General features: G+C 39.1%; 1 protein-coding gene across 5 annotated transcripts in view; it reads right to left on the bottom strand.

Annotated features, from left to right (window-relative positions):
• Positions 1-25,414, bottom strand: part of strbp (spermatid perinuclear RNA binding protein) — a 46,048-nt gene continuing 20,634 nt past the window's right edge. For 4 of the 5 annotated variants that reach the window (XM_014031733.1, XM_014031734.1, XM_014031731.1 and 1 more), the window contains 14 exons: positions 24,959-25,208; positions 20,310-20,419; positions 19,589-19,684; positions 18,323-18,434; positions 17,727-17,824; positions 15,449-15,554; positions 12,760-12,843; positions 11,955-12,163; positions 10,310-10,462; positions 8,181-8,315; positions 7,278-7,418; positions 6,895-7,024; positions 5,894-5,947; positions 1-1,630 (listed from right to left, as the gene is read on the bottom strand). In XM_014031733.1, the coding sequence (XP_013887187.1) occupies positions 1,536-1,630; positions 5,894-5,947; positions 6,895-7,024; positions 7,278-7,418; positions 8,181-8,315; positions 10,310-10,462; positions 11,955-12,163; positions 12,760-12,843; positions 15,449-15,554; positions 17,727-17,824; positions 18,323-18,434; positions 19,589-19,684; positions 20,310-20,419; positions 24,959-25,208 (1,773 nt within the window). In that variant the 3' untranslated portion in view covers positions 1-1,535. Of the gene's footprint in view, positions 1,631-3,447; positions 3,977-5,893; positions 5,948-6,894; positions 7,025-7,277; positions 7,419-8,180; positions 8,316-10,309; positions 10,463-11,954; positions 12,164-12,759; positions 12,844-15,448; positions 15,555-17,726; positions 17,825-18,322; positions 18,435-19,588; positions 19,685-20,309; positions 20,420-24,958; positions 25,209-25,414 lie in introns of those variants that run through there. The other variant, XM_014031735.1, reaches the window with a different exon arrangement.

Here is a 25,414-nt window from a genome sequence, read left to right as displayed (position 1 = left end):
TTTTTTTTTACTGTGTACCAAATTCTAAATACTGATCAACAATTCAAAATGGCCACGACAGCTAGCTTAAAAAAGCTACAGCTCTACCATTGTTTGTTGTGGAGTAGCCATGAATGTTTGCATCCCAACTGCCAATGCTTATCCCAAATTAAGCTAACCGCTAATGCTAACGCTAATTTTACAAACAACTATAATCCAGCCATTTTTTAAACATACACAGCTGAAAAAGTATACAGTACAGTAGMATCAGACAAAATTTAACAAAATTTAAATGCAAATGCAAAATCCAAGATCTGCACATGCTTCTCGATTCCTGGGGGGGGTGGCACTTAGGGTGGCCAATCAGGTGCCACCCCTCTGGCTCCGCCCCTGCCGCAGGAGAACAGTCACAGACCGGAGAGCGAGAGTGCTTTCAGACCCCATAAATGTGAGTGAGACGGAGCTCAGGATTGTTGTGTGTCGATCGTTGTGTGTGTCCAATAATGGCAGAGGGAGGAGCACATCCATCACACCAAACGCATACCTCACACACACAAACACACACACACACACACACGTAACAACGACAGTTTTCCCTGCCTGCAGTGAGAGTATAGAAAAAAAGATGTGCTTTCTGACAGGTAGTGTGTGTGATTAGGTCATGGGTGCGTTTAGCAGCTTCTGGTCCCGGTCGGTGCAAACAAACCTCAGGCAGCAGACAGCGTGCTCAGAAAGGCTCAGATACACATCAAAGACAGAGGAAACGAGGAAGGAAGGATGGAAAGTAGGAAGCATTAATATTCTACAAGCACAGGTTAATACCAAAGATAATATTGCATCTTCTAGAACTAGCCTCAATTGCTCAGTGTATATAAAACTGGAAGAAAGCTATGCTGTGATAATACAGTTACATTTCACTTTATAGTTCTAAAATATTTTATAACAATAGTTATACTTTAGAGTATGTACATAAATACATTATATATTACTGTCAACACATTGTTATAGAAATACACCATACTTATATGTGTATATAGTCATGTTATAGCCACACATACACACATGTACAATGGATATACAATCAGAATCAGCTGTTGTGACGCAGTGTTGAGTAAACCTCCGTCCGACATTCAGCAGGTGAGCTCAGAGAGACGAGTTCAGGTGTATTGCTATAAGAACAGACCGACGTTCAGCTCACTCCTCGCGCAGTCCCAGCTGAACGTTTCTCAGAAAATCCAAGTATTGCTTCGTGTAAAATGTGCCCCCCCCCTCCTCCCCCTCCGAGGAGGAAAAAAATCAGGTCGGAGAGGAGAGAAAAGCAGAAAAAGTTCGGTGGCTCTCGGTCAGCAGGTAGGAGAGAGTTTCTGCAGCGGCCCCTAATCGAAGACAAGCTGTGAGCGAACCCATCAGCCGAGGCGGAAAAGGCGACGCCCCTCCCGCTCGCTGACAGACACGCAAACAGGCGGGCAGGTACGTGTGTGTTTGTGTGTGTGTGTGTGTGTGTGTGTGTGGAGACAGGTAAAGAGTGACGAGTGTGGCCCAACAGCTTCCTGCCTTTAGAAGTCGGTGAAGAGATCCTGCGGACCCAGATGGATGATAAAAGGAGCGATGGTGCGCGGCTGGTAAAAAGGATTGTCAATGAACAGACCACCTGCAGGGACGAAGAGCAGAGACACCATCAGCAGCACATTTAAACTCTCRTCACGTTCAACATTACATTTAAACTCACTGGAACCTTCACTTTCCTGCTTTTTAGATTAAAAATGACTAAATAATTACAGCTACGACTAAATAACTACTCAACAATCTTTTATGTTTGTTTATACTTCTCTGCTCTTACATTTTTAAACAGCTACTTTGTAAAACATGAATATTAAATTAAACACAATCGTTTTTATCAGTAATATTCCAACATTTCAATACAATTGACAGATAAGTTGTGCAGAATGGAGCCTCGTCATAAATGCTTTTATTTTTTCATTTATTTAGGTCATCTGTGCATTTGAGTTTACTAGGATACTTTACTCAAACGTGTAATTTTTAACTGTGCAATACGTTTTCATTTAACCATACTTTTTATATGTCCATAAGTGCGTTTATTTTGTCCTCACATTTTATATTATTCTAGTGTGCTTATCTTTTATTCTTTATTTTATTTGAAGAGTTGCAGCTGTAATAACTGTAATTTCCCTCTAATTAATAAATAATTCTGATTATTCTGATCATAATATTCATATCTGGGTTTTTATACGTATAACAGACAAAATGTCTTTAAAAATTAATCAAATTAGCAGCAACACCTTATTCCACTTGTGCAAGTATTTGTGTTTACAAATGCAAATTACAAACTGAATCCATCTTTTATTTTTGTAATTCTTTTCTTTATGTAAATAAAACTAAATAAACGTGCAGATTGTTTAGCTAGGATCAACTGAAACTATAAGAAATTGTCTCTAAAATCTTTTTTTTTCTAAGTTTCCTCGTTTGCTGACTGATAATTCTTTAACACGTTGAGTTTATAACTACAGTTACTACAATGTTGACAAAAATTAAGTAGAGTTGTTATTGTGTTCTGCAGCAAAAACTCATTGAACAAAGTTAAAAGATAATCTCTAACGTTCACTTTGAAACTGATTTGAGCCATAGATTTAAACAGAATAAAAACAAAACAAAAGACAGTAAAATAAAACTTGTATGAAAACATAAAAATTAAAATAAAAAATGGGTCGAAAAGCATCAGCCGCCTTCTGAGGTTGAAGAAAACCCGGACGTGACGACAAATCAAACTTTCAAAAGGTTCATTGGAGCTCAACCAACCATTGGACAAGACACTGGATCCTCTCATCCAATGGCTGCGCCTCAAAGCCGTAAGCATGGAGACATCCTCAGAGGGTTATCTCCCGCTGGCTGGATGGGAGCGACGTGGTGACGGGCCAACGAGCTGCGTCTGGACCGACACCGACTCGTGACTGCTCTGAGTTACTTCAGCGTCAAACCTTAGTTTCTATTTATAGCTTTTAGTTAAAGAAGAGCGGTTCTCTGAGGATCAAAACATGAGCAAACGATGGCAATGATGCTGAAAAAAATTAATAAAACATAAAAACACAGACAGCGACATGTGGGATTGTTTTTCCTGTGAACATAAAACTTTCTAAACACATTCAGAAACGAGGAGCAACTGAATGCTATAAAAAAACGATCTCACAGGAGCTTTTTAAATTCATCCTTTGTCTTCAGGCTTTTTTTCTCTAAATATCTACGAGCTGCAGGTCAGAAGGATGTATGGAGGAAGTTTCCATTTGTGACTATAAGCAGGAGCTGCACATTCAAATATTTCACCGTAGCAACTTTTTGTGCAGGTTTAAATTGAATAAAACGGCTCTATAAAGTATGAATCAAAAGATTTATCTGCTTTAAGTTTCCACATCAGCTGAAAGCCTTTAAAAATCAGATATCCATCAGGCAGCGTTCAGCTTTCATTTGAGCTCAACTTTATTCATTTTTCAGCATCATTGATTTATCCATATACATCCTTCACACAGCTCACATTATTGTGTTTTATCCACAGAAAATGTGTTATGTAAAATATATTGCAAAGAATATCCTTGTCTCAGCACAGAATGAACAAAACAATAAAAAAGCTCATATATAGAGATATAATTTAGACTCAAAGACTGAGGTAACAATTCACAGTACAAACGCTTTAAGGTTTATTTTTATATGATCATAGACCTGCAGGTTTTAAATAAAAAGTTTTTTTAAACAGTAAGAAAAAAAAGCTAAAAAGCTCATTTACAAATCTTAAACTCAAGTCTTTTTATCCCCATCATTGAAAGAATAGAAAATAAATTACAAAAAAAAAACAGATTCCCTTTTAGAAAAAACAAAGCTGGTTGGGTTTGGTTTGTGTGTCTCCTGTGCTAAAAGAAGTGGTAGTGGGGGACGGGGTAGGCGGGCACTTTCATGACAGGCAACAGAAGCATTCTCTTGGGCAAACCTAGAGGGGAGACATGAGAAGCTCTGCATGAGTGTCGGGCAACAAAATAAATAAAATATAAATAAATTAAAAAAAAACACCAAGAGACTCTGGGTGCAGCACACACTGTGTTCAACAAACAGCTCGCAGCAGATAAGACCACCCTGAGGGGGGGGTGAGAGCAGGAAGGAAGGAATGCGAGGTGACGGCGCTCATTAGAGGTTAGACGAGCGAGAACGAGGAAGAGGACGGTTAAATGGATTTTTTTAATGCCTTAAACTATTGCTGAGATCTTGAATATGCTGAGACAAAATAAACAATCTGTAAAACTTCTTCTCTGCGTTTTTAAAAAAAGTAAAACTCAACTCAACATGAGATTTTATGCATTTATTCAGATAAGTCTAACCGACTGAGAACTGGTTATTAATTGTGCAGATTCTCAGTCGTCCAGAACGTGGCAAATCCCAAGAGTTTAAAAACGAGACGAGTGGGTTTCTTCTCTGTGGAAGACGTTTCCTCTGAGGAGTTCAAACATGTTACATTTAAATAAAGTTTAACTTGAAGGCACCTAATTTAAAAGCTTGAAATGCTTTTTTTCTAACTGAAAGTGAAACGCCTTCAACAGGAAGAAGTCCAGTTATTTAATGATTCATAGATCTCAAACAATACTGTGATGAAAACCAAGTTAAAGGAAAACTGAGACTAAAGATTATTTTTAAGGAAAGAAGTTTTTTTTTTGCTGTCATGTACTCTATTTTGAGAATTTATGAACTTTTTCTTTAGACTATTTTACGTTATTTGCCTATAAGAAACCCCAAAGTCCCAAAGCAAAGCATTGAAAAATATGTAAAAAGAAAAAAAAAAAAGCACAGTAAAGAGAGTTGTCATGTCTTTGTTCTTGTCTCTTGTTGAAACTGAAGTTGTTTCTTAGGTTGATTTAAATAAATCCAATATATTCAAGGTAAAATATGGGTAGCAACTATATTCTTCGGCTATAAAAATGGAGAAATAAAGACAAAAAGTGGGAAAAATATGCTGCATGAATTTGCAGATTTTTTAACTTATCACAATAATAAAAACGGAAAAATTAGGAAAACAAACTGAATCTGCCTCCGGCTCGATAAACACAAAAAACTGAGCAGCACTTCATCCTCAGAGCTGCAGGATTCTGGAGGGACTCTACTAAATGCCTGTCCGGGGCCTCAGTCCAGCTTCTCTGAGCACATAGGAGCCTTTCAAATCCACGGCTGTCGGCCGGACAGAGAGGCCTCCGGACGCTTCGTGTGTACACAAACTGAACAAGGCCGAGTCTGTTGGTGCAAATACGACTGAGAAACTGAGACAGAGCGGACTTGGGTTCAATAACTACACTGGAACGGTGAAAACTGTGGAAAGCTTCTGGCCTATAAATGAATTATTAAAGCTCAGTGACCACCGGTGAGGACATGGACAAGGACATGAGAAGAGGTGATCAGATAGTTTGAGCAGGAAAACAGGCGACAGAGAAAAGACTGTTTTAAAGAGTTAAACATGGCTGCTTCCCATTTCTGCTTTTTACACTTTTCTCTTTTTACAAAGTGCAGAAAACAGTGGGCGCAGCTCATATTTAGATTTAAAATCAAGGCTCGAGGCAAAAAGCAATTCAAAAACATACGAATGTAAACAAGATGAATGGACAATTAGCGACAACACAGATAAATCTATGGCACAAAAACACACAAACAATTTAGGATTTAGATTTAAATAAAAACAAGCAATAATTCCTATAACTTGTTTTAGAAAAAAAAGGAATAAGCTGCAAAAAGCAGTGGAGAAGAAAGGTTGGAGCTTAAAGTAAGTTTGCCGCAGACTCATTAATCTACCCGAGACGGGTTAGGAGGGGAGGAAGGTTACACATGGGGAAAAGGAAGGGGAAAGGATGAGGGAAGAAGCACGTACCGTATGCAGGAGCAGCTGCTGCAGCAGGGCTGTAGCCGTACGGTGTACTGAAGCCTGTTGGGAAGAGGTTACAGGGTCTAATTCAGTCCTGTACAGGTTTGATTCCAGGCTGCGTCTCTCAGTATTCAGTGTTTGGCAGGGCTGAACTCTACAGACTCAGAATAAAGCTACAGGAGTGGATGCTGCACTCCTGCAGGATGTTAGRAAACTAAAACTTGATACATTTGGAATAAAAGCAAAACGAGAGAGAATAAAAAGGGTGCAAATAATCTGTCAGCTACATTATCTGTAAGATCTGATTTGTTTTGACATTTATTTTGTCCCACGAGCTGCAGGGTGCTGTGAGACGTTTGTGATATTTCCACTCCTGCTACAGAGTCAGAGTCAGAACAGATGTTTATTTGCTACAGAGAAATGAATTAGCAGCTTAAAGCAAGTGGAAAATATTTAAAAAGCTTAAAAATAAATAACTAAATAAATGTCACGTTGGACAAAATAGTGTCAAACATAAAAACAAACATAAAATGCTCCACTGAACAGGAATTTTGTTCTGATTTAGTTAAATTGGAAAATAGATTAAAGTGAACCATCACATGCAACTCCAAGWGACAGAAGCAAAAACAAAAGATAATAAAAAACAGCTGACAAACGTCATCATGCATTAAAAATACAGTTATATTAAAGGGGACATTTCATGCAAAATCCACTTTTTAGCCATTAAATACATTTTATTGTGTACTTGGAGTCACTAGAAGTGCAGAAAAGTTGGGGCGGGTGTGAGGCACCTTGTTTTGATTCAAAGAGACAGCCTTAAAATGAGTTGATCTAAGACCCACTTCAGTAAAGGGGTCAAAGAGGGGCTTGTGGAGTTACAATAAGGAGGAACTCAGACCAAAGCGTTGCAGTTCCACTTTATATAAATGTGAAAAAGACGGGTTTAAAACATGATATCTCCCCTTTAATAAAAGAAGCATTATTTCAGTCATACAAATATTCACTACCTGGTGTGACGTATCCAGGTGCAGCGGCGCTGACGAAGGTTCCTCTTGCGAGTGCTGCTCGTCCTCTTCCTCTTGCTACCTGTGCTGCTACCGCTGAGGCTGCTGCCGCTGCAGCCAGAGCACTTTTAGTCTGAACACACAAACACAGAACATGACAGCTGTAATCATTTTGATGTAACTTTGAAAAACTATATATATATGTATATATGATTTCATATGATTTTACAAGAGGTGACACTCAGGGTGTGTTGTCAATGAGTCTCAACCACATTATTTAGTTTAATATCTGTTAGACTGGCAACAAAAACAAGACAACAACATTGACCTGAACGTTTGCTACTTTTGTTTTAGAATCAACACAATGTTAAAGTGTGTCTTCTTACCTGAGGCAGGATCTTTTTCTTCTTGATTGCAGCTGCGTTGGGACCAGAGAAGAGTTTTTCCAGAGCTGCTAGAGCGGCGCTGGCCTTTGCTACCTTTTTGTTGGGGCCTGCCCCACGAAACTTCTGCCCATCGACCTCCACCTTACACAAACAGAAAATATTCAAGACTGATGAAGACGTGTTTCCAGGGATTAAAGCTAAAAAAAATAATCTTTTGACTGTTTTTTTTTCTACACCTAATCGTATTCCAAGAACCCTCACTGATCGGATAAAGCTATGGCTTTGGTTCACTTTATTTGTTGAAAGCCATGACAGTTTAATCACTATATCATAATTAGATTAGATGGCTTTAACTGGACCACAAAAACAAGATTTTTTTTCTCTTTTCATTTTTACAGATGACTGAAATCCATCCTGGTTAAGATCAAATTGATGGAAATCCATCTTGGCACCAAAGACTTTTAATCCCTGTTTCACAATCAGTGCTAAAAAAAAAACTCATTTTGGGACATCAAACATTCTTGTAAACAAGATTAGTTATTTTTTCAATAGCTACTGTCCCTTTAAATCCAACAAAGTTGCCTAAAACGTGCGTGTTTATCCGTCACCAGTGACTCAGGGTGAGAGATTCACTGAGTGGGACAGCTTGTTTGGTAATGCCCTGCTGTCAGGCAGACCTGCTAATCAATCAGCAGAGCGACGGAGCAGCCAGGCGTGTTGGAAAACACCCCACACCCCACAGAGAGCAGGCCTGCCTCAGGAACCAAGCTGCCTGATTACTCTGCTGGGTGATCAGCCTGGTTCTGATTGTATACTTTAGCCTGTGTGTGTGTTTGTGTGTGTGTCTGTGTGTATTCTCGTGGCTGAGTTCAGCTGTATAGGTACGTGATGTTTTCGTCTCACCTCCATGACAAAGCGTTTGTCGTGGCTGCCTCCGCTCTCGGAGATGAGCTCGTACTTGAGGCCTCGTCGCTTCTCGTTCAGCTCCATGACAGGATTCTTCCCACTCGCCGTCAGTATGGGGCCCTGAGTTCGCACCTGGGGGGTTAAAGAGTCCTTTTATTTGTGGGCACTGCAGCTTCCATTTAGAAAACACACAGCTGATTGTAAACATGGAAGATGGAGCAGAATACAGCGGGTAAAATAAGTATTGAACACGTCACCATTTTTCTCAGTAAATATATTACTAGAGGTGCTAATGACATGAAATTTTCACCAGATGTCAGTAACAACCCAAGTGATCCATACATACAAAGAAATCAAACCATAAATGTCCAGAAATGAAGTTATTTGTAATAATGCGGAATGGCACAGGGAAAAAGTATTGAACACACTTACTGAAATTTATCTAATACTTTGTACAAAAGCCTTTGTTGTCAATGACAGCTTCAAGACGCCTCCTGTATGGAGAAACTAGTGGCATGCATTGCTCAGGTGTGATTTTGGCCCATTCTTCCTCACAAACAGTCTTCAAATCTTGAAGGTTTCGTGGACCTCTTCTATGAACTCTGATCTTTAGTTCTTTCCATAGATTTTCTGTTGGATTCAGGTCAGGTGATTGGCTGGGCCATTCCAGCAGCTTTAGTTTCTTTCTCTGAAACCAACTGAGAGTTTCCTTGGCTTTGTGTTTGGGCTCATTGTCTTGCTGAAATGTCCAGCCACATTTCATCTTCATCATCCTGGTAGATGGAAGCAGATTTTTATCAAGAATGTCTCTGTACATTTTTCCATTCATCTTTCCTTCAATTATTTGAAGTTTGCCAGTACCATATGCTGAAAAACAGCCCCACACCATGATGTTCCCACCTCCAAACTTCACTGTTGGTATGGTGTTTTTGGGCTGATGTGCAGTGCCATTTGACCTCCAAACATGATGTGTATTCTGGCATCCAAACAGTTCAGTGTTGGTCTCATCTGACCAGACTATATTCTCCCAGTATTTCACAGGCTTGTTTAAATGTTGTGCAGCAAACTTTAAAGGAGCTTCAACTTGCTGTTTCTTCAGCAGTGGAGTCTTGCGTGGTGAGCGTGCATACAGGCCATGGTGGTTCAGTGCATTACTTATTGTTTTCTTTGAAACAATCGTACCTGCTAATTCCAGGTCTMTCTGAAGCTCTCCACAAGTGGTCCTTGGCTCTTGGACAACTCTTCTGATAATTCTTTTCACTCCTCTGTCAGAAATCTTGTGAGGAGCACCTGGTCGTGGTCGGTTTATGGTGAAATAATGTTCTTTCCACTTCTGAATTATGACCCAACAGTGCTCACTGGAACCTTCAGAAGTTTAGACATTCTTCTGTAACCGATGCCATCATTATGCTTTGCAACAATAAGGTTGRGAAGGTCTTGAGAGAGCTCTTTACTTTTACCCATCATCAGATGGTTCTTGTGTGATACCTGYCCATCATTTGGGACTGAACCAGCTGATATTAACTTGCACTGACAAGGGGCAGGCTTGCTTTCTAATTACTGAGAGAGTTCAGCTGGTGTCTTGGCTTTCCATGCCTTTTTACACCTCCCTTTCTTCATGTGTTCAATACTTTTTCCCTGTGCCATTCCACATTATTACAAATAACTTCATTTCTGGACATTTATGGTTTGATTTCTTTGTATGTATGGATCACTTGGGTTGTTACCAACATCTGGTGAAAATTTCATGTCATTAGCACCTCTAGTAATATATTTACTGAGAAAAATGGTGACGTGTTCAATACTTATTTTACTCGCTGTGTGTAAAAAGTGTCAGCATGCCAGTAAAGGTTATATAATCTTTATATGTTTATAAACACAGCACAAAAAGTACAGAAATGTACTTGTTACTTGAAACTTGTTTGTTATAACAAAGCTTTTTTAGCAATAAAGCCTGTTTAATCCCACTAAATGTTGCTGCGGTTGTTAGGAATAAATCATTTGTGGTTTAAGCAGCAGATTACTGTTCAGGTGCTGCCAACCAGGAGCCTGATTGGTGCACGACTGTCAGCACCTGTAAGTTCATATCTCCACATACTGTATATCGCACGTTTCTAGCCCCTCACCTCCAGCGTGTTTGAACCATCTGAGGAATGAGTTGGGTTATTGCTAGAGTGTGAAGACGTCTCGCTTTTCCCCTCGCTGTCCGACTTCTCATCTGAGCTCATGGGGTCCAGATCTGAGTCGAAACCTGTCGGGTATCCCATCGCCTGGAGAACCTGGGAAGGCAAAATCATGTTTTCTTTAAAAAAAACAACAACAACAAAACAAAACAATGCTGTATTTATGTATGTATGCAAGTACCAAATGTCATGAAAGAAAGGGTCATAGAGTTTAATTAACCAGTACTGATACATTTCATTACAGTTTAAAGGTGCTTATTGGGAGGTGAGTTTTGATAAGAGGCGTGTAGTTTAGAAAATTATCCAGGAAAAAAATAGTTTCAGACTCAAAAACACGACAATATCACAGCTGCTGAACTTTTGTCTGGGTGAACGAGAGAAGGAAAGAGGGATGAAAAGGTGAGCAGTCAAGGGAAAGAAGGCTGAGTGAGAATAAAAAAATAAGAAAAGAACAAGAAAGGACCTTTTATGGGAATGGATAGCGGATTATCTTCGCTCTGTGGACTGGAGAGCCTCTTTGCTCACAACCACTTTGGGATTACACAGATTAAACAACCTCTATCATTTCTCACAAGAACACTAACAGAAGAGAAAACCATTTGTCGATTCATACAGGTGAGGCAGCAGCTGAAGGTTTAACTTGGTTACTGTTTAACTGCACTGGTTCATAAGAAATGTGCTCAAACTAAATGTTTAAACATAACAAAACACAATTTCAAAAGTGTCTTTCCTGATTAATCTGCCTCCAGTGTTCTTCCATATAAAGTCTATTTGCAGACAGTCTACATTTAAGCTAAAATCTAATTAAAGGTGAGGTTTTGTGTATTTTCCGGGCCCATAGTTCAGTTCTACATCACACTCAAGTAACTATGTTACCTTCCGTTGTTATGAAAATGTTGTATATATCAAAAACAAATTTCACTTTATATCACAGCCTCTCTGAACACCTTGGAATTGGTCTCTGTCTCTTTAAGAACCTCCTACCATTTCTGACACTCCCACTTCAGCACATCATCACAACGCTGCTTCATGCCATTTACAACCTTTCCATAGGAGAAAAGCCCAACTAGTTCTGACAAACCGTGTCATTCTTAGGAATAAGAAAAAGAGGGTTGTCTCCTTGACATCCAAAAATAAACTTCCTCAATGAAGGCATGCTTTTAATATGGAGAGTACTGGACAGAGAAGTAGTTATTATTACAAGCCCAACAGACGCACAGTTCCAACAGGTGTTTGTTAATTGTTACTCTGTGGGGCGAGAGCTCAGACCGAGCACAAGGGAGGAGCTTTGAGTAAAGAGGTGGAGCTTTGTATGAGCAAGCATTTCAGCAGCTCCACATGGCTACCACCTCTCAGAGATGCATGAATGAGTCAAAGCAACACTCTGAGTATGTTTTTGCAGAGGAAATGACATTATAACATCACATAAAGCTCAAAAATGTCAATTTTGCACAACACCCCCCCCAATGTCAAAAGATTGTAATACATATTAWCCTCTTAATACCTGTTCAATATAAACATATAAACAGTGGTAAATATTGCAGCGAGTCATCTTTATAGACAGGCTTTTATTCAGTGGATATCTTACTTTGACAGCAACGTGGAGCTTGGCTGTCTTCTTGGAGGATCCAGATGCTTCATAAACAGTTCCATCCAGGTCCACAGACATGGTGAAGACTGGAGCGTGTACTGGCCCAGACTGGGAGAGCAGGCGATACTGCAGCCCTGGTCGGATCTGGTTCAGACGCATCAGGGCGTTCATTGGCTGGTTGGAGTCTATGGCTTTACTGTCGAGGACTGTGGAAAGAGTAATGAACATTTTCARAGAAAACTAACAAGCAAATATAAACAATGTACCATTTATTCAGCTAAACTCGAAACGACTGGACAAGTTCAAAGATAAAGTACATAATGAATCAAAAGCCTTAATGGTTTTTACTCTAGTCAACAGTTTGCATGATGAATAAAGATGTCTTTATATTTTATTCCTCATTAAATCACTCTATTCCTGTTTGTCAATATCTAGAAATGTCTCTTTCCATTTATAAGGTGTTGTTCATCTCCTTGTATAAAGAAAGAGCTGTGGATGGTTGGTTGGCCTGCTAAAATGTTAGCAATCAATACTATTGATCTGCCTCCAGGCATGAAACAAAGTAGAAAGCAAAAGAAAAAGATTTAACAAAAACAGAAACAAGGCAGAAAAGAAGCAAAGCTTGCAAACAAATAAAGACTTCTATCTCAGAGAGCAAAAAACAAAACATGTTTTTAAAACAATATAAATGTATTCCTTCACTAAGTAAAAAAATGCTTCTTTATCAGTATAATCTGAACCAGTGACCATAAATGGGACACATATTGCGGTCTATTTCTTCTTCTTCTTCTTTTTTTTTTACCTTTTCTAAGATTTCTCTTCATTTTTTTAATGAGGTCTTTGTCATCCATCATCCCATCCTCGTACGGCCTCTTCAGGCCTAAACCTAAAGGACACAGAAAAAGAGGAAGAGTTAAAAATCAAGAAGAGCTGTTCATGTGAATATATACAAAAGTCACTAACGCCTGACGGCAGGACAGGAAGGCAATGTCTCGAAAAACAAACAGTACGTGGGAGCGAACCTACAACAAGATGGATAAACTCACAGATGAGATAAACAGAGCTGACAGGCGGAGCAGCAAAGATGTACAGTTCGAGCTATTCTTCCACACACACCTTCATCTGTAAACACTCGGGCAATTTTCCGTGTCAGCGTTATGAGATACCAAAAGCCCAGAGTTGGTTTTCTGTTAGAAACGTTTTGAAAATGAGTCGGCTCAATTTCTTATGAGATTCTTGTGAATCTTCCTCTATGATCTAAAATCAGAACCGTCTCTGCACAGCTACTTCACTCAAAAAAAAATCTGTCAATTCACAAAAGGTTACAGTGTCAGTGTGACAACGATCACAAAGAGTATAGATGAAAATTCAAGGCCTAGCATTCATTGAAGGAATGCAAATCACCTGCAGCCTTTTATGCCATATTTTTAAGCTGAGATGTTCAGAAATGACAGATGCAGTTGTTTTGGTCCAACCTTACAATAAAACAAACACTAGGCTCTTTCAGAAGACAGTCCCAATTATTGGACGAACAGTKCGTTCTGTGTTGACGCTCCCTCTGGCAGTTCAGTAATCACGAATGGAGACATTTTCTTATCATGCTCATGTGTGCTTTCAGAGAACATTCATTATAGCGGTAATAAAAAAGGCGTAGAATAAACTCAGCTGCTCTGATGTGTTGCTGTCACTCAAGCTGCTGATGAGTCGCAGAAAGACTCTTGCCCCATATTACATTATTATTATATTGTTATTATTATTATATTGCAGAGATCTAAATACAGTCAAGTATGTCTTTTTAAGGTTGAAGTTTCAAAATATTCTGAATCTTATTATGGTTGGATCTGTGCTGCGGCATCCTTTCAGCCAGTCTTTGTGCCAGTAATGTTTGTACAGCTGGGTGGTCCCTGAAGTTGTCAGTCACCACTACGCCAGCCCACCTCTTCAGCAGTTGACAGTTACACCTCTGTTACCTCGTTTGGCAGAACTGAGCCACTGGAGAGGTGAGGAGAAGGTGTCGGCCCTGGACTGAGGCATCTTCTGACAGTGCCTTTTATTTTGTGCCATATCAGGAGATGGTATGCCTGGAGTATGTGCTGTGGATGAGTCTTGGTTACATCCACACCAAACTTTAGGTAAATATCCACAAGACTGAGTTGTAGCTCTTTGTGTTTTGGAACACCTACGTTTAGAATGCTAGCTTCCGTGTTAGCACCGAGCTAATATGCAATATGGTGATATAGCATTAGCCGTGTATTTTTTAGTAATCTATATATGGTGTTACTTCCAGAGCTAACAATATTAGCTTGGCGCTAACACGAAAGCTAACAGGCTAAACTAAGTTTTTCTTCCATGAAGCAGCTCTGTTGTCCTCGATCCACATTTTCAGCTGCATATAGCATCATTTCTACATTTTCCTGCCTGTCAAGGCGCTTTGGTTTTATTTAAAAGGGCTGATTATCAGATATTGTCCAAAATTAACCATCAGGGTGGATAAGAGCTCGCACAGCCTTGCGAACATCATCATTTACCCAGTATGCTTTGCAGCTTTACGAAAATGTTGCAGTCCATGTGACATTTGCTTAAAAATTAATAAAAACACAATATTTTTATTCTTTGTTTTACAGTTGAAATTAATGTTTCTCAAATAATGTCTAATGTTACAAGTAATGCTGTCAAATGATTACCGGTAATATTTTTTAATCTGATAAATCCCAAAGTAGCTGTGGATTAATCATGATTAATCTTAAATTTAATATACATTTCTATCGCTTAATGATAAAATAAATTACTTGAGTTATTAATTCGTTTTTAATGTTTTTATTTAGAAAACAAAATTGATGCTTAGACATGATTTTCTGAATATAAAACAGGACCTAAAAAATGCTCCAAACATATTTGAGTCAGTTAAATTTTGTGCAGAATAATGAGGTTAAATCAAAAAATTCAAGGATTTTCATTCCAAATGAACATGTTGAATGAAAGATAGATACTAAGGTCACAAATGTCAGTAAAACATAAACAAATACAATAAAATAAGCAATAGGAAGACAAAAAAAACTACATAATGTGTTATTTTTAATCTATTTAATATTTATTTACCCAGGCAAACTGTTCGAGAGCCACTTCTCGTTTACAAACATGACCTGGCATGCACTGACATGGAGTGCATTAGTAAAGTGATTGTTTGTATAAAAAAAGGAAAAGTTAGATTAATCGCGATTAATCACGATTAAATTTTTTAATCTATGCCCAGCACTAAAATTTATCAATATGAGTTAACTCGATTAATTGCACAGCCCTAGTAGTGGATCCCTTTAAAGAACATGCCTTAAGAAAAGAGGAAGATGAGCATGGATACTGTACTGYCAGCAGAAAGACTGAGGCTGAGACAAAAGAAGTGTGGATGAAAAACAGAGACAAACAAAAAGTGAAAAAAAGAGAAAAAAGGCAGAGCAGACAGGCAAGAAGGAAGGGAGGGAGGGGGTACACACCTTCTTTATCCGACCACGGGTATTTCTGCGACGGTTTATTTGAGGGAAGAGGCTCCATCTCTAACACCTTGTAGATCTGCCCAAATGCCATGAGTCTGAGAGCATGCTGTCGAATGCAAAACACAGCCAGGATGAGGAAAACAAAAGACAGCTGAGGAAATAAATCCAGTCTAGTACAACAGATTTAACATCAACAGTCTAAAAGTGTGTGATTCCAGTGCTGCAAAATTAAATAAGTAATCCGGAGGTTTAGTGGTGAGCTTTCTCATTATGACAGAGGTTTMTTTTTCCATTATATCATCTCCACACCTACATCTTTTCCCCTGTTAAAAATATTGAAGTCTAAAGCCCAAAGAAAGAAAACTTTGGATATTTATCTAGAGACAAAACAGTTTAAAAATAGAGGATTTCACTTTATAAATTGACTCACAAAAATAAAACATYCATATTCTTATTATACCTCAATGCTGCACAGTTTGCTAAATATATCTGCTCTCCCAAGCCACATTTTCTGATGTTACAAAGCGATGAGACCAGTTATGGACTTCTTACAAATCTATATATTACTGTCCATTTTCAGGCCTATAATTTTACTTTTGGGGACTACAAGACGAGGCGTACACAAATTAATGTTCAAACACAACTCAAGTTTTCTTGATATTCATTCCTGCAGCATCTCTCGTCTGAAATGTTCTAATTTACCAGCTCTCCCTTGAAAGCAGCCCCCCTGAAAAGCTCAGTTCTCTCTGATTAACAAGTTGGCCCAGTGAAAATGAGAAAACGTTGATTATGTTTGGTAACCATGATTATCGGAGCGGTCCGCTGAGAGCTGCCGGCTGCTAACGAAACCCCAGAGTTCTGCTGTACATGTTTGAACCAGATCTGAACCCAGAAAAAAAGAAAGACTCCTTCAAAAAAAACTTGCAAGTTGGTTTTTAAAGCACTTWTCTCACATTTTGCATACAGCTAAGTAATATTAAAATGTAGCTGAAGCAGGTCTTATGGGTACATTAAAGCAGAATGGACGGCTGCTGCTATTTCCAAGTAGCTTCTGGTTAAACTTCATGCAAATGTGTTAAATGATGATATGAAGAAGTAACTAAAGAAAGGTCTGGGTAACAAATGGAGCACCTCAGGCTGTATAAAAAAGSTTTTGGTGAAGAAGAGTAATGCCTGTTGGGCTTTTCAGGTTTTCAGAAGTTATATGTAAACAAAAACACAATGAAAGAATTCAATTTTTATTGTATTTGAGGAAAAACTGCTGTGTTCACACAAGACAAAGCAGGTCAAAGTGGTGGCTTTAGGCTAGAATAATCAAGCTTATGGTTTAGCCATTCATGTTCACATGGGAACACTTTTACAAATAAAGCTGCATACAGAGTAAAGCTGCTATAATATGGTAAAAAGAACTTTAATCGAATTAGAGAGCCATTTTTTTCATTCAGATTTAAATAAATGATCAACAGATAAACTGAAGAGGCGCCTTAAAGATAATTATTTTTGTGTTGAGAGGTGTGTAAAAAGATAACCAAATGGTGCACAGTGGCTTTGTTAAATTAAATCCATTAGGGAGGCAGAAGGTGTCAGATATTCATGACGCCTGGTGTAGCTCATTGACAGAGGAGCTCCTTCACTCCTATCTGCTCTTGTATCTGCCTCAATACAATTATCCCCATTGACATTCCAGCCTCGTTCAAGCTGCCTTCAAAGGAAATGGACGGCAGGATTCACTAAGCCATGCGGCTCAGAGGCTGCCATGCTCAGCCAAGTGTGTGTGAACGAGTGTGTGTGTGTGTGAAGACAGACCTGAGACTGCCCGTGCACACACACGGCATGCACACAACCACCATGCTCTGGGTGTCAGAGATGGATTTATGGCTCACAATGGCAATAGTTTCCCACACCACTCTTTAAAATGCAGCACCACACAGCCCTCTGAGGAGACGCATGAGTGTGTGTGTGTGTGTGTGTGTGTGTGTGTGTGTGTGTGTGTGTGTTTTTGTGTGTGTGTGTATCTGTGTGTGTGTGGTAATTGTCCTGTTGCTTATTTATTTCCAGTGTGACAGCTGCAGGTGAGGAGGACTGGGGGACAATAGCAGTGTCTCTAAAAGCTGTGCTGTGNTCTTCGTTTTTGGTAATTGTCCTGTTGCTTATTTATTTCCAGTGTGACAGCTGCAGGTGAGGAGGACTGGGGGACAATAGCAGTGTCTCTAAAAGTGTGTGTGTGTGTGTGTGTGTGTGTGTGTGTGTGTGTGTGTGTGTGTGTGTGTGTTTATACCTGTGCTGCATAGGTGATAGCCTCAGCCTGCTGGTCGGTCATGTTGGCCAGAGTATCTGTAGGCTCTTTCTCACAGGGGTCATGTAAACCTGGACCACCTGGGTGGCGTTACAGAGGACGCACAAACACAAAATAAGTCAAAGTCACTTCTTGTTACTTTTTGTTGTGCAGCTAAAACATGCAATTAGTCTGAAGTGACAGCAGAAATGTTGATCAGTCATATTTACATTTTGTTAAATGTCAGTGCTTTCAACAATAAGAGCAAGTATGTCAAATGTACCAAATGTTAATCAGGAGGAACTTCAAAACAAAATTAATCAAGTAAATAAAATGAAATTTAGCTTTATGCGAAGACATTTCCCTGAAGGTTGCACAGCATTTTGTAAAACTCCACCTAATTAAAATCCTTTCCAAATGATGACCTGCCTCGAGCAGCTGCAAGGTTGCTGGTAATGTGTCAACCTTCACAGCTCATAATGTGCCAAAATACCTGCTCGTCTCCCCCAAATTAAACCCACTCGTTAGCTGTGCTCATCAGCAAGGATGGAAAGTGGTGCACATGATCACTGTTGGACTATAAAACTTTGGTTTGATACCTGGGAGAAGAATGCCTGAGGCCAAACACTCCATGACTCGACGGAGGGCTTCTCCTGCCCCGAGGGGTCTGTTACAGGTAGCAATGGCCTTCTCACATATGAGTTCTAATGGCTGCAAGACAGGTTCCAAAAAATTAAAAAAAATTAAAAAAAAATAATAGAGAAACAGGTTTTAATACAAACGTCTTGAACAAAGCCGGCAAAAACATGATTTTTAAAAGGTTGTGGTTTTGTCAAAAATATAAAGACTAAAAGGCTAAAAGTAAATGGTACAAATACAAAACAGCTGGAGGAGCATTTTGCAACAAATTAGATTAATTTACTGAAAAGAAAATGATGAACATCTCATAAGTAAAGATGGGCAGAGGTAAACTGACAATGCATCAAAACATGATTCATGATTATAAAACATCTAAGACAACAGATTGGTTTCACGTGACGTCACAATGCAGTACAGCGAGAGCGTGAAATGAGAATGAAGGGCAGGAAATTAACCAGCAGAGGGTCTGCTGTCTGAAAAATGCCCATGTTTTTTGTAGTTTACAGCTGCTCCAATCGTTCTAACCAAGAAAAGGAAAAGAGGTATTATAAAGTACCAAATATTGTCATGCACAAACAAGAGAAATGTAGAAAACTCACAGAAGAACGTTATAAAAAGTGGATTTTAAAACTACATCTGCGGTTGGGAGGAGCAGAGTCTGCAGCGACCACTTCGTCAGAGGTATATTAGCTGCTAACTTGTTTTGGTGGTTGTTTTTTTATAGCTTTGGGTTGTCGTACAATGCTCAACTATTTAGAAACGATTAATAAGTTTCCAGTAGTTTTATATGGACCTCATCTGGATGCTTTAGGCTGCACTAGCATTAAATGTTGTTAAGTGTTGCATTGCTTGTTGATGTTAGCCGCTACTGCTAGCATCTTAACATAAAACAATATAAGAACAAACACTCACCCGGCCAAAAACCAAATGATAATCATCGTGAAGCTTTTTGGTACAGAGGTTATTGACCCACCCGCTGACAAAAAAAAGTTACACACCTCCAGTTGTTTATAGGCTGCAGTTGGGTGTAGTTAAACATATGAAGGACCAGATAGTTTGTGATATCAACAGCCTTGTTTATTGGCAAATTTTTAGGTAGGCGTTTTACTTCCTGCCCTCCATTTGAAATCATGGGTCATGAAAACCACGTGACTGAAACCCCGTTATTTAAGATGCAAATGTTTGAAGGGGATGAACGGAAAATAAAACGGTCAAAAAAGACTCACCCATCCCTTGAGAGGCTCCCAAACGGGGTGTCTATTGCACATGTCTCTAAGTATCCTGAGAACGATGACACAGGACTTCAGTCCGTTCACCCGAGCCTAGGAGATGGAGTGATGAAGTGGTGAAGATGGAGGAAGGTGTGAAGGAAAAAAAAATCAAACAGAAAAAAGAAAAGGAACAAAATGAGCAAATGACAGGCATACACTGATAAATAAATATTGAAGTGACTGCATTTGCCTAAATATCTGCATCCCCACAAACATATTAATGTTGACATGTTCTCTAGGCTTTTACTCCTTTTTCTATTGTCCATAATATAAATGAGTTGGAAGATAGATGGGGAAGGGGATGGGAAGGGGATCAAAGGGAGGCACTGACATACTATAAAAAGCAGGCAGGTTCACACAGTAGCCAAAATGAAAAAAATAAAGTATAAACCACTGCTTTTGTAGCCTTACGATACATTTCATCTTTTTATTAGTAAGTGTATGCAACAGAAACACAATTTAAAGAACGTAAAAATCCAAGAATTTTTTTTTACAAAGTTTCAATGCATTTTTTGTTGTAATTATGTTAAAAAGTGTAACTTTATGCCTTCAAGAAACTGGGTGGTCTAATAGCGATGGTGGCACAATAAGCAGAGAGCGGCTGCGTGCTCTCGGGGGAAATCGTCAGGCTACAATAAGCACCAGGCACAAAGACAGGAAGTGAGTGGGTGCCGACCTGAAACCATTTGGCGTGTCGCAGCGCTGCCAGGGCCAACAGACATCTGTGTCTATCCAGCACCTCCCCCTCCTCCTCAGCCTCCACTCTCTGCGCAGCAGCACCCAACACTGCCACAAAACAACAACAACCCAATATAGAGAACGTAAAACACACACACGTCACGTCGGACTGTGTGTGTTTGAAGATTTGCATGTGTGTGTGAATGTACCCAGACATGCTCGAAAGCGCGCATGAAAGCATACATGCGCACACACACAGATATACACACGTGCATGGATACTTTTTTTTTTGTACATCCAAGGTYCTTTTCATGCCATAAAGTTGAACTCTCCTCAGAAAAAGTGCTCAGTCTCTGCACGGTTCACAGATCTGTGATGAATGGTTTGAAGATGTTATCACACTTTAAACAGTGTGACAGTTTTACATTTAGCCGCATCCAGTGATTCAATGTGATATTCACATTTAAAATTTAACACCGTGTAGTAGTTTACATTCATCCAGTTGCTGACAAATCAGTGAAAGTGAGAGCAGCCAGTGTCACAAGAAAAGAAGCAACTTTGTGGGATGGAGAGCTCCCCACAGACAAACAATAAACAAATACCTAAGGAGTGTTTGATCTACTGCGTGGTGGGGGCTGTGTTGTACCCAGCATAGTAAATCAACTTCTCCTTTATGTATTTGAAGAAAATTTTGATCCAGTCTGCACCAGGCAGGAGTCAAAATAGGAGCTTGTTTGATTATTATTTCATTAGCACTATATAACTGCACCTTATTTAGCTTTAATCATTAATACATGGTTAGTTAACCTTGAAGACATTATTAATTAAAGATGATTTAAACTTAATAAGCTATAAATTAACACTTATTAATGGTTTACCCATAAAMGCTAATTACCATTATAATGACTATGATTGCAGTCTGATTTCCAAAGGTGAAAAGAAACTTATAACCCATCAAGGTTTTGTCTACATTAACAAAAATGTAAAAAAGCACAAATAAGTCATCAATTTAGAAGAGTTCACAAAAAGACTTAACTACTAACAACTGCCTTAATTCTTGATGCACTGCAGCAACAATGATTATGTTTAAATGGTTTAAAATTAGCTTATAAAGTTACTGTAATCACTGTTAATTACTGAATTAGTTAGCAGATATTAACTTCTGTAGCATATTGCTACACAGACTGCTGAATCATACAATAATATGGCACAAATTATTAAATATTACAAGCTGGTTTTATGTAGAATAGTTGTGCCATGAGTTATTAACCATGAATAAACAACGTGTATGTTGGTTTTGGAAGTCATCAGCCTTTATGGGTGAAGCATTATTAAATGTGTTAATTATGTCTTTTTAGGTATGAATCATATTTAATAAATTATGTTTTCAAGGTTAAACAATGATTTATTAATGATAAAGTAAGGCTAAATAAGGAGCAGTTATTGTAAAGTGCTACCAATTTTTTAAATGTAAATTACTTAAGGTGCACTTGATTTCACAGGCTAGTAAAACAAAAGTTGCAGAGGAGGCCACACAACAACCTCTCAGAACAAAGACAGATTCAAGCGCTCCCGATGTAGAAAATAAATTTTCAAAAAAATATAAAAACTAAGATTGTTTGAACTGATTTGAAGACGAGCACAGCACAAGAGGGATCAAGGCAGGGTTTAGTCAAAGCAGTGTGGTCGATAAAAGAAGAGCATTCTGGTACAGTTGTACTTTTATATGAGCTCGTTTGATTCGCGCCGCCCAACTTAACAGGCTCATTTCTCCACCGTTCTACAACTTGGGAATCGATGTGAAAACTGTCTGGCAGGCTGAATCAAACGCAGTTGTATGAATGATTGAGGTTACATGGAGTTTCCACAGATGGTTTATTGAACATAAAAAAGAATCATGCTGAAGAATCATCGGGGTCTTTGGAAACACAACGGGGGGAAATATTTTTTCTTATCAGTTTAAAGGCAGAAATGAAAATTTCAATATGAGTCAGCTGTAATTTCAGATGYGTCGAATGTAAAGCAGGACATTTATCTGACCTTATCCTTGATTGTTTCCCCCCCACCTGTTCGAGCAGATAGTGTGAATCTTAAGTCTGTCAGAGTGGCCCCAGCTGCATGTGGGACTGCTCTACTGCCAGTGGATCATTATYATCTTTCTACTGAAGCTTGTCCTCCCACATTTCTCGCAAACTCTCTGCTGGCTGCTTCCCCTTTTATTACCATCACCTACAGTGTTCCTGATGCCCRGCTGTCCCTCACTCTCATTAAAAGTATTCCCCCTGCAACAGAGTTTCCTCTCATTTTCTGTCCAGTGACCACACAACACGTGAGCTCTAATGCTGCAGAAGATATTTTCAGCGGTACTGTCACGTTAGTGCACGACATCAAACTCATATTCAAGTTGTTTCCAAGTGAAAAGAAAACATTTTAGAATAATCACATGGAAGCAGTTGGGGGATTTATCCATCTAACAGCATGCAATAACAGAGCTCAGAAACTTGGCTTACAATTCTACTACTTCCTCACATATTTTAGCTCTGATATTATATTGGTTGGGGAAAATATTAGATATTTTCCGTTATAAATCTGAGTGATTAGATCCAGGTGACGGGTGTGTTTATCAATCAGTTACAAAATACGACTCTGTGTGTGTGTTCTCCACGGCGTGAACGTCTCCTTGTGTGTATAAGAGAGAATACGAGGCGCTCTTCGTCGCTCTGAGGCCTGTGGAATGATGTACGGCTAACCTTCGTGCTATCTCTCATCTGTCTCTGAGGGGTGAGTGTCTAGTTGGACGGGAGCCACAGGATGGATGGGCAGCTTGCTGCTTCTTGGTTATTGATTCCAGCGGCCTGCTGGCCTTGCTTTCCCAAGCTACCCACAAACTAATTATAACCAGTCTCTGCTAGGCATGAAAACAAAGGGGAAGGGGGAGGATTGTTAGCAGACCAAACACCAGACAATTCCTCTGCGTGTTAACTCTGGCATGTGTCCTGATCTTAACACCCTGTAACACGTACTGATGTTAGACTTTCACCACAGCTGAGCTTGTTACGSAGCCTTTCCATGCATTTATTATGCTGCATAAAGCAGTTAGCTTTCTGCTGGCGCTATCACCTACTGCAGCTCCTTTCTGACTGTTTATTACAGCTACATCAACAGCAAGAGATTCTAGACACAAAGCTCTTCTGACGTCAGTGGTTTCTCTTCACTGTTAGGAGTTTGACTTTTAAGCTTTGCTACGTTTATTTGACCACACAGCAGCGCAGCCACACACAGGTCTGAGGTCAGCACACAAGAGAACTGTTGCTACCACTAAACTGACAMGAAGCAGGCTTTCTTGTTACTTTTATTTTACTGAAAACACTTGGTTTGGTTTGGGGCAAGCTCACAAGTGGTTTCTGCTTGTGTGGAAAAGCAAAACTGAGTTTTATCAAAGGATGAGGACAGAATGACATGCTGATAAACTTTTTTTTTACTTTACCACTAAATTGTTGGTCAATAGATTACATAAACAAGCAAAAGATATAGTTATCACTCACTGCTGAAGGCAAAGAGGCATATTTTTGTGTTGTAGCTGAGAGTTAACCTCAACATATACTCTAAGCACCAACAGATCTGTGAGATCCCCCAATATATTGCCTGAGATTGTGCATAAAATAATTTACAAAGTTTAAGAAAGACTGCTACAATCATTTTTCAACAGAGGATCTCCGTCTAAAACTCTGAAAAGGAAACAGGTGGGTACGATTTACGATTTATTTATTTAACAAGAACAATATACCGTTTACGTACATTAACCAAAGGGAGAGATGGACTGTATCAGTTTATAAATTTAAGAGCTAATTTCTGCTTGCAGTCCCTGACCCAACAGGTACAATTTAAAAAGGAAAAAAAAATGTTGGATGCTATTTGGGAGACGAGCATTRCTTCCAGAAATACTAGGCCTTTAACCTTTAAAAAGTTTTTACTTTTTCGGTGACTTTAACAATGTAAAACACTGAGAATCATTTAGAAGAAGTWAGTAAATATCTTGTTTCAGCAGCTTCTTCCACAGCTCTTATCTTTAGTTCCCACAGTTACGAAGCACTTTTGAGTCGRGTGCAATAGATGCCACATCCTGTCGATTACTGCAAAGTTTCTCTGCACATTTGGTGTTGTTTACTTCTGTCTTTATGAAAAACATGACTGACTTTAAATCTTATCTACGTCAAAGAGCCACTTTGGGTCCAAGAAGCAAATTCTATCATTTATTGTTTGCATGTGRAGCAATTTATTTGACAAAACTGTTTTTCCCCCTTAGAAACAAAGCAAACATAAAGATGTGTTTTATCTGTTTTAAACTCCAGTAGATCTTTTTAAGTTGTTACTTTCATGTTAATTTGAATTTTTTTCTGTCTAAACTTTAGTGTTTGTTTTTACAGTTTGAGTTCTGCAAGTTGTTAATCTGGAGTATAGTTTTGTCTACTCTACCCACCTCTGCCTGTTCCTGTCTCGTCCTGTGTCATCCTCAGTTAATGAGGTCAAACTCTTGTTTGAGAACAAAAACATTTGTTTGGTTACAAAAGAAAAACACATTTAATACAAAACTGTTTTCGTTTCTCTGTATAAATGTTGAATACCTTCCCATCTCAGTGTTCCTACCTTGACCATTTTCTTTCCCCTGCTCCTGCTCTTCTTCCCCCATCGRCTCCTCCTCTACCTCTTCCGTTTCCTCCCCAGTCTCCAGCTGCTCTTCTTCCTCCTCATCCTCCTCTTCTTGATCTTCGTCTTCTCTCATTTCTGGCGAGGTGAGGGTAATCTTCAGTGTGAGTTTGGGCTCTGCTGTYGTTTGTACCAGGATGGCTGCTTCTGGCAAGGAGCTTGTGACCTCGTATTTCTCCTCCGTCTGCTTCTGCGATGTGTTAATAAACACGAGCGAGTGGTCACAATACGACAAAATGTATATGAACCTGCTGCAGCCTTTAGATATTACAAAATGTCCATTTCTAATTWAAAAAAAACATCAACATATAGAAGAAAATTTGAATCCCCACTTCATCCTTTTGGCATTTACACTCACCGGCCACTTTATTAGGTACACCACGCTAGTAACGGGTT

This window comes from Austrofundulus limnaeus, unplaced genomic scaffold (genome assembly GCF_001266775.1).
Source record: "Austrofundulus limnaeus strain Quisiro unplaced genomic scaffold, Austrofundulus_limnaeus-1.0 Scaffold1308, whole genome shotgun sequence".
NCBI lineage: Eukaryota > Metazoa > Chordata > Actinopteri > Cyprinodontiformes > Rivulidae > Austrofundulus > Austrofundulus limnaeus.
The sequence above is the reverse complement of the archived record's forward strand: the minus strand, read 5'-3'. Positions and strand labels throughout refer to the sequence as shown.